Source organism: Propithecus coquereli, unplaced genomic scaffold, assembly GCF_000956105.1.
Source record: "Propithecus coquereli isolate 6110/MARCELLA unplaced genomic scaffold, Pcoq_1.0 Scaffold28, whole genome shotgun sequence".
Classification (NCBI taxonomy): domain Eukaryota; kingdom Metazoa; phylum Chordata; class Mammalia; order Primates; family Indriidae; genus Propithecus; species Propithecus coquereli.
Genome location: NW_012148396.1, coordinates 2673048 through 2687353, shown reverse-complemented (window position 1 = coordinate 2687353; position 14306 = coordinate 2673048). Strand labels below are relative to the sequence as shown.

General features: G+C 52.8%; 1 protein-coding gene across 1 annotated transcript in view; it reads left to right on the top strand.

The window, feature by feature from the left end:
- Positions 1–14306, top strand: part of NDRG1 (N-myc downstream regulated 1) — a 42694-nt gene that overhangs the window by 9213 nt on the left and 19175 nt on the right. Inside the window, exons 3-5 of the mRNA XM_012647945.1 lie at positions 8759–8864; positions 10902–11022; positions 13885–13949. Of these exons, the coding sequence (XP_012503399.1) occupies positions 8759–8864; positions 10902–11022; positions 13885–13949 (292 nt within the window). The remainder of the gene's footprint in view (positions 1–8758; positions 8865–10901; positions 11023–13884; positions 13950–14306) is intronic.

Here is a 14306-nt window from a genome sequence, read left to right as displayed (position 1 = left end):
AGCGGAGGAGACTGCCGCTGAGCTGTTAGGTGGCCTGTGTAGGAAACAGCTCGGCTGCCGGAGCAGATGACATCGGGCCTTATCTCTCCCTCACTGACATCACCTTCAGGTGGTCTGTTTGTCTTGGCCTGGGTTATGCTCTGGGCCAGGTAGGCCAGTGGTTTGCACGTGATGTTCTGACAGCTACTCTTGGGACCCTGCGTGGCTCCTCTTCCCAGAGAGATTCTGGAGCCCTCAGAGCATGGGCTGGCTGGCTGCTGGCCTGAGGTGCCGTGGCGGCAGGAAGGACGCGATTTGATCTGGCTCTGCTGAGGAGCCTCTGGCATCAGGTTCTAGGCAGTCGTGTTTTTACAAATTTGATGAGTGGGGAGGGTGGGAGTATTTTGGGAGTATTTCTGGCTTATTTCCTTTGGCTAGAATTCAAGAGTCCAAGAAGATCAGAGCTGGCAGATGCCTTTTAGATGATCCAGCCCTACCCCTTCTGCTCCAGATGGGGAGGGTTTGTTGAAAGCCACCTTCAGGGGACGGGGAGGAGAGTCAAGGAAGGGGATGACTATTTGCGTGCTCACTCGTTGTCTCAGGGCTTTCCTGCCAAGGGCGGGGGGGCTGCCCTCTTTTGCAGATGTGAGACCCAAAGAGTTCTATCAAAATAGTCCTAAATTTAGATTTACCTGATTCCTAAACATGTAATAATCATGGAAGTCATAATGGCTGGTCCCCTGAGCACTACCTGCACGCCAAAAAGTGTACCATGCTCTTTCCTGCATCTTCCCATGGAACCCTCACAGCTGTGTAAGGGAGGGGTCATTGCCACCTCATTTTATGTAGTGGAGGAGACGAGGCCCAGAGAAGACTAAGGGGTCTGCCCAGTGTCACAGCATGATGAGAGAGACGGCAGAGGCTCTGTTCCCACGTCTGGAGCCAAAGTCCATTTGCCTAGTTTGGGGTAAGGGGCAGTGGAGTGGCGCCCACCACCCGTAATTCCTCCCTCAAGGCTGGGGGAGCTCTCTGTGGCCCCAGATAGCCTTTCCTGTTGGATTTGCTGTTTCTAATCCCTTCCACCTGGATCTTTAGTGATTCGGATGTTGGATTCGATTTGGTTTCCATGGGAATCTGTGTGCGTGTGTGTTCTCTGGCTCTCTGGGAAATGACCACAGGGCCTCTGGGTGAGGGGGTGGCGGGCTGGGTCTGGGAGTTGGGCGATGTACAGCTCCTGTCGGGGGGCTGACTTGTTTCCCTTTCTCTTGGAAGCAGACCAGCTCATAGGGAAAATGGAAATGGTGACCTTTTACTAATTTCTCTCTTTCCACACAATTGCTTTCTGTTTTTCTGCCCCCAGACTGAAGGTGGGCAGAACTCAGACAAGCCTGGAAATCCTCAAACCACCATTTCCCATCCTCCCCCGCCCCCAACCCCACTTCCTAGCAAAGCCACTGGGACTTAGAGCAAACTCCGAGTGACAGATGGCAGGAACACTCATCTGGATCAGCGCAAAATGAGGCTTTGGAAAATAAAACCGGGGTGCCTCTTCTGCCCTCCTTGTAGGTTTACTGGGAACACCCTCCAGAGGAGGGGAGAGGATGCCTCGCCCACCCAGCACCCACAGTGGGGCTCAGCCCTGGCCTCTGAGGTCTGTCCTGCCAGGCTCCCGAGGGATGGCCCCTCAGGATGGCACAGGCATCTCCCAGTGTCCCCGAAAGGGTGCAGTGAACAGAAGCGGGTCCAGGGTCCAGACCCACCCCGTCATTTGCTAGCCACGTGTCCTTCCTTGGCCGCTCACTTGACCTTTCTGGGGCTTAGTTTTCTAATCTGTGAAACAGGGTAGCGTCAGTGTCTCGGAGCGTGTCTCGAACGCGGAACACACAGGGCACTGGGCCCAGCACACAGGCCTCTGCCACCCTCCCCTGCTTCCAGAGTGGCAGTTGGTTCGCTCTTTCTCTTTTCCCTAATCCAAGAAAGACATTCCTCCTAATTCCCATTCCCTGGGAGAACTGAGATCTTCAGTGTGGGCTACAGTTTCATGCCGTATCCCAGGCTGACAGCCCTCTGCCCACGGCAACCTGTTTCCTGACTCTGTAATTTCTTTTAATTTTCTTGATGTGGTTGGTGACAATACTGAAGAAGACTGAAGAATGAAGGGCGTAGCCACAGGTCCAGCTTGACCTCTCTGATGTCTTATCTTCCATTGTGTGGGGCTGGGGGGAAGCCCAAGGACCGAGCTTGAATCTTCACACTGTTATCCACAGGTGTGTGCTATGGGGATCCTGCGCTTTGGCCCCAGAGGCTGTCTGCTAAACGGCTGCCATGACAGTGCAGGGCCAGGCCTGGCTTCATAGGATCTGCCCAGGGAATGGGTGGCTGTCCTTACAGCAAGTACTGGTGTGTGTCTCTCCCCACACACACCTCTGCCTGGTCATCCCGCATTCCGTACATGCTCCGTACTTAGCGGAATGGATCATGAGATGAATGCCAGGGCCGTGCCTGCCCCTCCTCTGTGGAGATGAACCAGGGCAATGTGGGGGCAGGGTACATCATTTTATGAAAAGATAGCAGTGGGGCAAACCCTTGGCATTTTCTCTTGAGCCTCTGTCCTCATAGTTTCCCTTTCTTGCCTCCATAGGCCTTGACTTAATGCTGGGTCCGATTAGCCCAAATCAGCTTTCCTGACCTGTTGTCCCACAGGGTGCCCTCCCTGTTCTGCCTGCTAGATTGCCGGCAGGGCTAGACCGGGAGGGGCCACCCGGCCCCCGCTGACTTAGAGCCTGGGTAAGCGGTCATCCTCTTAGGTCAGTATCTGCCCAGGCCTGCTGGGCAGGAGGGGATTATGGAAGGAGCAGTCGCAGCTGGTCTCAGAGCCCCTGGACTTAAGCCAGTGGGGCCGGCCCGGGCAGCTTCCAACACTAGCATCTCTGGGACAGTCGTGCATAACCACCGACGTGGTGGGAACGCCACAGTTTGCAAATCACATCCAGGTCCCTGGCACAGTTCTAGTCTTAGGAGTGGCTCCGTGGAGCAGGTGGGCTTGTTCTCTTCCTGACCTCAGCTTACAACTGATGGATGCTCAGAGAAGGCTGATAACTTGGCCAGGGGCTCATGGTGGGTATGTTGTTAAATTAATAGCACTCAACAAACAGTGCCCTAAACAAGGAAATGTTAGCTATTCTCACTGACCTAGAAGGCCTAATACAGCAGGCCACGGATGTCACCCAGCCAAGCTGGAGTTTGTCGTTTCCGCTTCCTGCTGTCCTCCTGAGCACGTAGCTTTTGTCCTCAGGTTTGGCCCTGAAACGCCCCAAATATGTCTTCTGTGTTGCAGTAGGAAGCAGGTGGGAGGGTGAAAGGAAAAAAATCAAAAGGCCAAATTTAACCCTTTAAAAAAACTCTCCTCGAAGCCCCAGGAAGTTCTGCGGTCGTCTCCGTGGCCAGAGCTGTCTCCCGACCATCCTTGCCTGTGGGGAGACAGGGAAGGGGAGAGTTTTATCAAGCACATGGCTGCTTGTACAGAATTGGAATTCTATCATAAAAGAGAAGGGAACGACAGATGCTTGGGGTGCCAAGCGACAGAGTCTGCCATAGTTTATAAAGCTCTCGGGCCAGGATTGGCAGCTAAAGAGATGAAATCTTTAAGGAATACTTCGTGATATGTGCTATTTCTCCACTTGCCAGCTTACAGGCAGTGTAGACTGTGTAAATCTCTAAGTGCACCCTCTGGGCCAGAGCCTGTCTGCAGCAGAGCCAGGCTTTCCCTCTGGGAATTGGCAGTCTGGTTGGGGAGGCAGCTGCTACACAGTTATTTGGAACTGTGGTCGGTGCTACCTTAAAGAAGGGAACACGGGACCGTGTGTCATGTATAGTGGCAGAAAGGGCCTCCCCGAGAAGGTGAGGTTTGTGCTGAGGCCCTTCCAAGCCTGACACACAAAGACACACATGCCTGCAGTTTGAGGGCAGATGCACGTTTTAGGAGAATGGGCAGAGCAGGTTATTATTTCTCTGTTCTGTATGTTACCATAACCCACGATGTGCTGCGTGGATTGCTAGACCTCGGAGATGCTGGGAGATAAAAACTCATCTGCAGTCAAATAAATGTGGGGACCCGATTTACTGCATGTGCCATAGGGAGTGTCAGTGCACGTCGCATAGAAAGGTTTCCTTAACTCCTCCTCCTGGCACACAGTGTGAAACAGGGACATTATAGAGAGCAGGCTTTGGGCTTGGACCGTCCAAATCCAAAGTTGGTTCACATCCTGCTGCACTGTCCCAGCTCTGTGACCTTGGGCAAAGTACTTCACCTCTCTCGGCCTCAGTTTTCTCATCTGTACAATGTGGATGTTGTTACCCAATTGGGTTGTTGTGGGGACTCGACAAGAAAACACATGTGATGATCAGGGAAGGCCTGGAGTAAGAGGCGGTGGCTGATACGATTATTACTGTCCCCATCGCTGCTGTCACCTCTGAACCTTGAGAGAGTGTCTTTCTAGACTCGTCCAGAGAGAAAGATATGTGCAGCCTGGATGTTTCTCTCTTGCACCCCCCCTGGCTGAGTCAGACCCCCGCGAGCAAGGTCCCCTGTGGTCTGGTTCTGGCTATGGGAGAGCCGAGCCTGGGTTCTTCGTGGTGGAGGGGCGTGTGTGTGTCCCCAGCCACCGTGACAGCCAGAGGGGATGCCCAGGATGAGCCCTGAGACAGGACTTTCTTCCCTCAGGCAAGAGGATGGACAGTGCACACGCGGTTCTGGGTTCCTTGCACCCTCTCTTTGGGAAAATGTGGGGGACACGGGACGGGCTCCTGTCTCCAGAACACTGGGTGATTCATCCCCACGGGGACAGAAAGACAGAATGTTCTTTAGGGACTGACGAGGACAAAGGCATGTGTTTGTGTTTTAATTCTCCCATTCAATCTCAGACACAGTCTTCTCGGTTTTGCCCAATGGAGAAAGAGCACCAGAGCTGGCTTAGAGGGACATGCACGTGTGTGTGTGTGTGTGTGTGTGTGTGTGTGTGTGTGTGTGTGTGAGAGAGAGAGAGAGAGGGAGAGAGAGAGAGGGAGAGAGAGAGACTCAGGGGATGGGACTTGGGCATGGGGGGAAGATCATGACACGTGCTTTTCCTTCTCCTTCCTGCGTGGGCTTACCAGAACTGAGAGGAGGGTGGAAGGGTCCCACAGACCCCCAGCAGATGAGGGCTCTAATCCTGGTTCTACCACTACAAGCTGTGACCTGGGGGAAGTCACCTCAGTTTCTTCACCTGTGAAAGGGGATTGGTGGGCTTCCCTGCCTGACTCTTGGTGGGCGCTTAGCTTAGCAAATCTTCTCCCCCATCTGTGCTCACCTACGACTAGCTGGCAGCCCCACACCTGTGTGCCCCTCACCACGTCACTGCCACTTTCTGAGGCTGGGTCTTCACCTTCCCGATAAGGCTACCGATGTCGAACGCCTCTTCTCCGAGACCTGCCCAGGCTGAGGGACTGGGCAGCGCTGAGGCAGGGCCGTGTTAATCACGCTTGTGTAGCCCTCATGGGGGTGAAGCACCGGTGCTCTGTGAGGCTCTCACTAGTCCCGGGGGAAGACAGAGTAGAGAATGTTCCTTCCTAGGGACTAACACTTGTCTTTGTTCGTCCAGGCTCAGATCTTATCAGATCTTTCATCCAGACAGTGAGCACCACAGTGAACAAGACCCAGGTGGCCTCTTCTTCCTGAATTGAGGGGTGGACCCTCAAATGTAGTTCCGGTTCCATAGATGTGTAATCTTAAGGCTTCCAGAGAGATGAGTCAACACCTCTTACCCCTTCCCACCCTCAGGAGTTGCCAGGGACATTCTTGGTGCCAGGCGGGGCTGGGTGTCCCGTGGTTGCCACCACATTAGAACCCTCTGCTGCATGCATTGTTTGGTGCTGTGCTCCGGCCTCTGCTCGGTGGCTCATCTCCTCCTAAGGAGCGGGTGGAGGAAGCTCTTTCCTGTCTCAGAGGTGAGACATGGAGTCTCAGAGGGCTCGGGAAGGGTGGGGCTTGCATTTAAGCCCTGAGGTCCACAGGCGGTGGGGACACTGCCTGTCCTGGCCTATTTTTAGAGGGAGCCATGTGGGTCAGCTGGGAGACAATGAAGAATGTGCCCCCACAATGGGCCATTGTCCCCACAGTGGCTCCAGGGCCAGGCAGGCCCAGCGGATGATCCTGGCCCCTACTGGGGCATTGCTCCCTCTGCTATGGATTTTTCCAGCCTTTTTATGGGCAGGAAAGAAGTGTTGGGCCCTAAGGGGAAGAGAGGGGGCAGGGAGGTGTATTGAGCTCTGTGTTCTGGAGACTAATGTCATTGGGGTGGTCAGGAGGTGGCCCAGGAGAACCCCTTGCTGGGTGGGCCTGGGCACTGCTAGAGAGCCCGTGCTGTGACCGTTTATGCCACGACCGTCACCTTGCAAACAACCCCCGTCCCTGTGAGGTTTCCACAGAGGCACGTTGGTGGTCTGGGCTTTGCTGGCTTCAGGGGTCTCAGAGTGAGCACTGGGAACCCCTGTATCTCTGCCTGGGATGGGGAAGGCGCGAGTCCTCGGTAAAACACAACGCTGGGCTTTCAGGCTCTGCTGGTAGAGCCAGAGAGCTGGGCTATACTTTGTTTGTGAGCCAGTTCCTCAGGTTGAGAATCGCTGGTCTCATGGCACCCTGAGCTTCTCCTGGTCCGGCTCCCAACCCTGGGGGGTTAAATCCACTTTCCACCAGCTTGTGAGTTCTTATCTCCTCAGCCCTCCAGGGACTAAGGGGACCTGGCATATAATAGATGCCTAATAAATGCTTGTTGGATGGCATTGAACTGGCTTATGTTCTGAGATAAGAGGTAGCAGAGGTAGGATCTGATCCCCGGCCTATGTAGACATCACCTGCCGGGGGTCCCTCGCAGGCGAGAGCCCTGGACTCGTGGGCACAGCCCACCTGCTGAGTCCTGTGGGTCTCCCGCATCCCCAGGAGGCAGGCGGGGTCTAGGCTTGTCCTCATTTCACAGATGCGGGCTGGGGAGGGGGCTACTAAGTGTGTGGTCTATCCCATCCCCTCTTCTTCACGAGTGAGGTTGTGAACACTGACCTTCCTCTCTCCTGCCTAATGGCTGCAGGGCAGTGACTGACGTGAGTCACATTTCAGCTGGCTTCTGGAAGCAGGTTTGTCAGCATCCAGAGTGTTCCATATCCCACTACGATGCCTCATTGACACTTCGGAAAATAAAAGCCACCTGCTGACCGGAGGTGGCCCCCCAAGGCCTGAGTGTGAGCCTCTCCCTCGGTGGGCAAAGTGCTGAGAAGTGTGGGGGCTGCGGTGAGGCCGACTGTCTGGGGGATCCACCTTGGCTGCTTCCTGCCTGTGCAGCTCTGGGCCACTGACTTCACTTTCCTGAGCCAGCGTGGGTCCCACAGCCCTAGCAGGGCTCTTGTCAGGGATGAAGGACGTGGCTCAGCACTGCCCCTGGCACCTGGACAGTCTCGGTGTCCTGTCCTCCACAGCCTGGGGGCTCTGCTCCCCTGCTAGTCCTGGTGGGAAGAGAGCCCGGAGTGGGGACCTTTCACAGAGGAGGTCACTGCTCTCAGACATGGAAGTCACTCTGGTCCTTGGGAACTTCTGGGTGACCCTGAGGAACGCAGGAACCCAGGGTAGGCTGGGTTAAAGGGTCAGTAGAGTGATGATTGAGAAAGGCTCATGACCACCCTCTTGAGAAGTTTAGATGAACTTGGCAGGTGAAAAATTGGTCCCTGAGTGGAACCAAGGCAGGGTGACTACTTTAGGAGAAAGAAAGATGAGCGTGGCTTCAGCTCTCAGGAAGGAGCCTTGGGAGGTTTAGTGTGGAGGGGTGCGGGGATGACTGGCCAAGTGAGCCGGCTCGAGGACATGGCCTGGAGAATTGGCCTTGACCAGGAGGAGAGCCTCCTACCCCCCTGAGAAGGGAGGATGGATATGGTATAATTAAGATTCTTTGGCTTACTGGGTTGGGAAATTGTTGGCCCATGTAATGGAACATCCCATTACCCAGGCCTTCCTTCTCTCCTTTCCATCTATGGGCTGGCTAGATTTTCAGGCAGGCCATTGCCTCATATTAACAGTGTGGCTGCTGCAGATCCAACCCTCCCAGCCTTGTTAAATCAAGTCCAGTTGTGTTCCCCAATAGCTGGAAGTGAGTGTGGTTGGCTCCCATTGGGAGGAGCCAACTCCTGTGTCCTTCCCAGAACTAGTCCTTGCAACTGGGAGGAGGAAGTCAGGAATTGGCCTCGGCTTGTGAAACAGACCTCCTAGGACTGACCGTGAGAGGGGTGGGTTCCCAGAGGAAATCTGGGGCTGTCCTTGGAGGTAGGGAGTGAGTTCTCAGTAGCCCCGAACCAGCAGATGTCCCTCCCAGGTCCAGTAACCTGGGGGAGGTGAGGTGTGGGAGCAGGTGATCAGGAAGCTCAGGCCTGCCGGCCTCTATTTTCCAGATGGAGCAAGCGAAGTCCTGTGTGGGGAAGGCTGCTGGGGCTGGCCTCCCCGGAGTGCCGTGCAGTTAACGGCACCGTCTGAACCAGGCTTCTGTCCTCTGCCTCCTGGTGGAGCTCTGCTTCCCTTTCCCTCCCTCCTTCTGGACAGAGAGCTCTGCTGCCCCAAACCCAAGGCTCTGGTGGCCACGTGGGAAGGGAACTCCCTCAAAACACCATTGGAAACACGCTGGGTGTCTGTCGTCGGTAAATACAGCCACATAGGCGCTGTGAACCCCACATGACAGGCCCTTTGTCTGCTATCTTTCCCCAGGAGCAAGACATCGAGACTTTACACGGCTCCATTCACGTCACACTGTGTGGGACCCCCAAGGGAAACCGGCCTGTCATCCTCACGTACCACGACATCGGCATGAACCGTAAGTTCTGAGGCGCCATGGTTCTCTGCTCAGCTGATTCCCAAGACAGTAGAGCAAAAAGGCAGCCAGGGAGGGCTGGTGGCTGGGAGCTGACTGTTTCTTTTTTTCTGGGGCTTCCTGGAGCTGTTCTTGGAAGAACTGTTAACGCAGCCTGGAAAAGCCAGAAATGCACTGCGTGTGGGCATGGAGTTGTCTGTGTGCCGGAGGTGCTGGGAACACAGGGAGCTCCCTACTATCTGTCTGTCTGTAATAGAGGCTTTTAATATGTACAAACGGATTTTAGTATTTTCACAGAATGTGTAACTGTCAACACACTTCAAGAACATTTTCATGGCTCCATAAAGAAATCCTTACCCTTTATCTACAGCCCCCAATCTTCCACACAGCCCCCTCTGCTGGAGACCAACCCCTCATCTGCTTCTCTTCTCTATGAATTTGCCTAATCTGGAATTTTATAGAAACAGAATAATATGTAATTTTTTTGTGACTAGCTTCTTTCGCAATGTTTTCAAGGTTTATCCATGTTGTAGCATGAATCAGTATTTCATTCCTTTACTGCGGAATAATGTTCCATTGTATGGATGGACTGCATTTTGTTTATTCATTCTTTAGTCAGCGGACATTTGGGTGGTTTCCACTTTTCGGCTATTATGAGTAACGCTGTTATGAATGTTTAGACAGCGAATTCTTACGAGGACCAGGAAGGGTTTCCTTATGTAGGTTCCCCATTTTTCATAGCTGGGAATGGAATAGGATCTACTTAGTATTAAAATGACATGGAATAGAGGTGACTCTCTCCATGATGATTCAGACGGCACTTACAGGCCTTCCTGGTGCAGAAATCTTTATGAACTTGAGTATTGTGAGCCAGATGCTTGCTTTATTTTTGATTGATGGACAGCCTGATTTTCTTTTTTGTCCATAAAGCTTATTAATACCTTGAGGTTGGGGATCGTCTAAGTCACCTAAAACCACCTTTTCCCTTCATTCTTACTTTTCTTTTATCTCGCTTCTTTCCCTGTTTCCCTTGTATCCTTTGTGCACCAGGTCTGTGCTAGGTATTTGGATATCCATCATCTCATTTCATTGACTCTGACAAGGAAATGGGATTGCATATGGCGGTGTTACTCCCCCATTTGGAGAGACTCATTGTTGGTTCCAGTAGGCTAACTGCTGTAACAGAAGACCTCAAGCCCTCTGTGGCTTAACACAATATATGTTTATTTCTCACTCCTGTAACAGTTCAGTGGGACACATTCCACGTGGCAATTCAGGGACCCAGGCTCTTTCTAGCTTGTTGCTCTGCCATCCCCCAGGGTCCCAGAGGCTTCTGCTAGCAAAGCAGCATCTGGCAAATAGATGGGAGATGAGAGAGAAACTTAGAGGATTGGGTCGCAGGTGTTGTGAGAAAATAGTGAGCCTCTCATGTGATTGGCCAGAGGCTGATCTTATGGCCGCCTCTTAATGCAAGGGAGCCTGGGAAATGTAGTCCAGCTGCATGCCCAGGAGGAAAGTAGATTTTGTTGGGTGAGCAGCTGGGCATCTTTGCCTCAGGCCCTTAGCAATTAGGAGAGTCCTCCAAGGCCACATGAGAGGAGGATCTATGCTTTACCTACCATGCTCCTCCTTGTATGAAACTTATGTGTACCCTGGGCAGTGTCCCAGATGTGAGAGTTCAGCAGATCCAGAGAGAAAGAGAGTATTGGTGGAGCAACTGCACCTCATGCTGGGGCCATTAGAGCCCTCACTGATAGGAAAGCAGCAGGAACCAGACCAGGAGCCCCACCCAGCACCAATTGCAAGTTCAAGGTTCATCTGCCAGACACCACTCCCCTGCCCTGTCACTTATTCTTGCCTTTTATCACCAGAGAAAAGTCGGAATGGTAAAACAAACAAACAAGATCTGCATTCCTCCTTCTAAGTTCATTTCTCCCTGCCGAATAGGACTGAAACTAACAAAACGAATGTACTTTACCACTGAGCCGGCTGATTTTTTCCCACCTTTTTTCTCATCTCTCTCCCCTGCCCATTCTTCAGACAAAACCTGCTACAACCCTCTCTTCAACTACGAGGACATGCAGGAGATCACCCAGCACTTTGCTGTCTGCCACGTGGATGCCCCGGGCCAGCAGGACGGCGCTGCCTCCTTCCCCATGGGGTGAGAGAAGGGGTCTTCTGCCCCAGGACTCCAAGACCCATGTTCTCTTTGGAACATGAGGCCTCCTTACTGGAAGGTGTTTATACTCCCTGGTTCTTCTCAGCATGCGGTGGAGCCTGGGAGAGGCGGGGGTGTTATTGCAGTAAAATATAAAATTCATTATTTTAACCATTTTTTATTGTGATAAAATATATATGACATAAAATGTAGCATTTTTAAGTATACAGTTCAGTGGCATTAAGTACGTGCAGACAGGATTGTGCAACCATCACCACCCTCAATCTCCAGGACTTCTTCATCTTCCCAAGCTGAGACTCTGAGCCCATTACACGCTATCTTCCTGTTCCCCCATCCTTCCTGCAAGGCTGGCTTTATAACAGGTGTGCTCAACCCAGACTGAAGGGGGAGAGGACCTTGATGTGACCAAAGAGTGAGGAGAAAAACCTAGAAAGTCAGGAAGAAGAAGAGAGGGAGGGAGATGATATTGATGGAGTACTTCCTATGAGCCAGGGTTAATCATTTTTATTTTTAAAAGTAGTTTTCGGCCGGGCGCGGTGGCTCATGCCTGTAATCCTAGCACTCTGGGAGGCCGAGGCGGGCGGATTGTTTGAGCTCAGGAGTTCGAAACCAGCCTGAGCAAGAGCGAGACCCCGTCTCTACTAAAAATTAGAAAGAAATTAATTGCACAACTAGAAATATATAGAAAAAATTAGCCGGGCATGGTGGCGCATGCCTGTAGTCCCAGCTACTCGGGAGGCTGAGGCAGTAGGATTGCTTGAGCCCAGGAGTTTGAGGTTGCTGTGAGCTAGGCTGACGCCGCGGCACTCACTCTAGCCAGGGCAACAGAGTGAGACTCTGTCTCAAAAAAAAAAAAAAAAAAAGTAGTTTTCACTTAATCCTTATGGCTAGCTATGTGTGGCTGGCGTTGTTAGCTCCATTTTCCAGGTGAAGAAACTGAGACATAGAGGCCTTAACTACTTAGCTCAAGGTCACACAGCGGAGAATTGGGAAGGTCGGGCTTTAACCGTAGTCTACCGACTCTAAGACTCATGTTCTCTTTGGAACATGAGGCCGCCTTACTGGAAGGTGTTTATACTCCCTGGCCCTTCTCAGCGTGCAGTGGTGTGGGGCATGGCCTTTCAGTTTCCTCATGTAGCTGTGGTCAGACTTGCTGACCCCACCCCCAATCAGCACCACTCAGGCGGATCCCAGAGATGCCCTCCGCCCACCCCCTTCCCCGCTAGGTACCTGATGCTGTGATTAAACTAGGGCAGGAGAATGTTCTTGGGTTTAAAGTCTTCCAAGAGGGACCTTCTTGGCATTTACAAATAGATAGCTTTCTTGATTAGCACTCAGAATTATCCTTAATAATTAACCTTTATCGGAGAGCAAGAAAAGGGACACCTAGCCACATGGGGCTGGGACCAAAAATCAAAAGCTTATTGAAACAGTAGGACATGGTTAATCGTTTACCAGCAGATAAAGCCAGAGATGTGTCAGTAAATCTGTCTGCTTAGACCAACTGTTTGAAAGATTTGGCATAAAGCAGAAGCTCTTGGCTCTCCCTGGAGAAGTTTTAAAAATATTCTGAGGCCTGGACCCCACCCCCAGGAATCTGTGTTCAGTTGATCTGGAGGCAAAGTGCCGGGTGGTGTCCCCAGGTTTGCTGGGTGATTCGGCTAGTGGGAGCTGCTGTCCAAACAGGAACTGGCTTATTTATGCCTTTTGTAAAGGGTGGGGTGGGGTTCCGGGTTTGGGGGTAGGCCAGGCCCTCTGAGGGTGAGCCCCCTCCATGCTGACCCCCTGGCTGGGCTCCTCCTGGCTCTGAGTCTGCTTCCCACACGGGAGGGGCCTTATGAGCGGAATGCAGTTGTCTTCTGACTGTGCACCCAGCCTTGGGGAGCAGGGAGCAAGCAGAGCCCCTGAAGCTACGTGGCTTCTCCGGTGTCATGCTGTGGGGGCTGCACGGCCACTCCAGAGGGGCTTAGTGCCTTTGCCACTGTTCTCCCCTAGGGCCCTCTCAGCTCAATGGCTGCACGTATGCGGAGCCACACCATATAGGCTCTCTCCGGGGCTTTTGTACGTGCGGTTCCCTGCCTAGAATATGTGTCCCGCACTCTTCCCTCATCGGGCTTCCATGACCCCTTCAATGCCACTTCTTCCGAGAAGACTTCCCTGACCACTCGCTCACTCAGGTCTCCCTGTTTCCGTCTCCCCTCAAGCACTCTGCCCTCCCTCGTAGCCTTCCTTGTAAGTCACACTCCCTCGTCTCTGTGCACTCACAGCCGGCTCCTGTGCTGGCAGCATCTGCTTTGCTCCCCGCCTCTCTCCGATGCCTCACCAAGACCCTGGCATGTGTGAGGATCAGTCATTATACTTTGTCGACGTTATTCTCTCATGCCTGCTTTAATTCCTCCTCCCTGAGGTTGGAATTGTGAAATGCCTACTAGTCAGTGTTGTCCCCAGTCCTGTGACATCCCAGACCAGAAGCCAAACACACACAGAGAGGACGGCTGTTTCCGGCTCACCGCCCATTGGTCTCATGAGGCCAAGTGGCTTATCGCTCAGCCTCAATGATATTTGTAATCTTGATATTGGGGAAAATTGTAGAACTATCGTAAGGGTTCAGTGAGCTGAAAATGCTCATAAATGCTTACGTGGGACCTGGCGCATAGGAAGCAGTTCACAGTTAGGGTGTGCCATGGGGACCTCAGAAGGAGAGGGAGACAGGACCAGACAGGGAGCCTGGGTGCACGAGGCGGGCTGTTGCGTGGCCTGTGCCCCTCAAGCACGTCCCCGTTTGGATCACCCCTTTCTGCCAGCATCCGGGCTCTCCCCAACTGCTCTCTGCGTCTTCCTCAGGTACATGTACCCCTCCATGGATCAGCTGGCCGAAATGCTTCCTGGAGTCCTTCACCAATTTGGGTAAGAGCGAGGGATCGACACCCCCACAATCTGCAGAGAAGGCTGGCTTCTAGCTTTGTCCTCTCCCTTGGCTTTGAACCGGCCTGACCACTAAAATTTATGTGGCAGTTTAAAGACGAGGCAAGAAATTAGCTGTCGCACTTTGTAAACACTGCTCTTTGCACGGTCTCTGTGCTGCAGTCTCCTCCTGTAACTTCAGCGCCTCTTCCTCAGTGATCATGTTACCTTACGTGACAGCAGCCACCCCGCCCACCTCATGCTCGCCTCCTGTTCTTCCATTCCCCTCTCCTTCCAATGGAATGTTCTGGAACAGGTCTGCCTGCGACCTTAGCTTCTCTTTCCAGACCCTCATTTTTCCA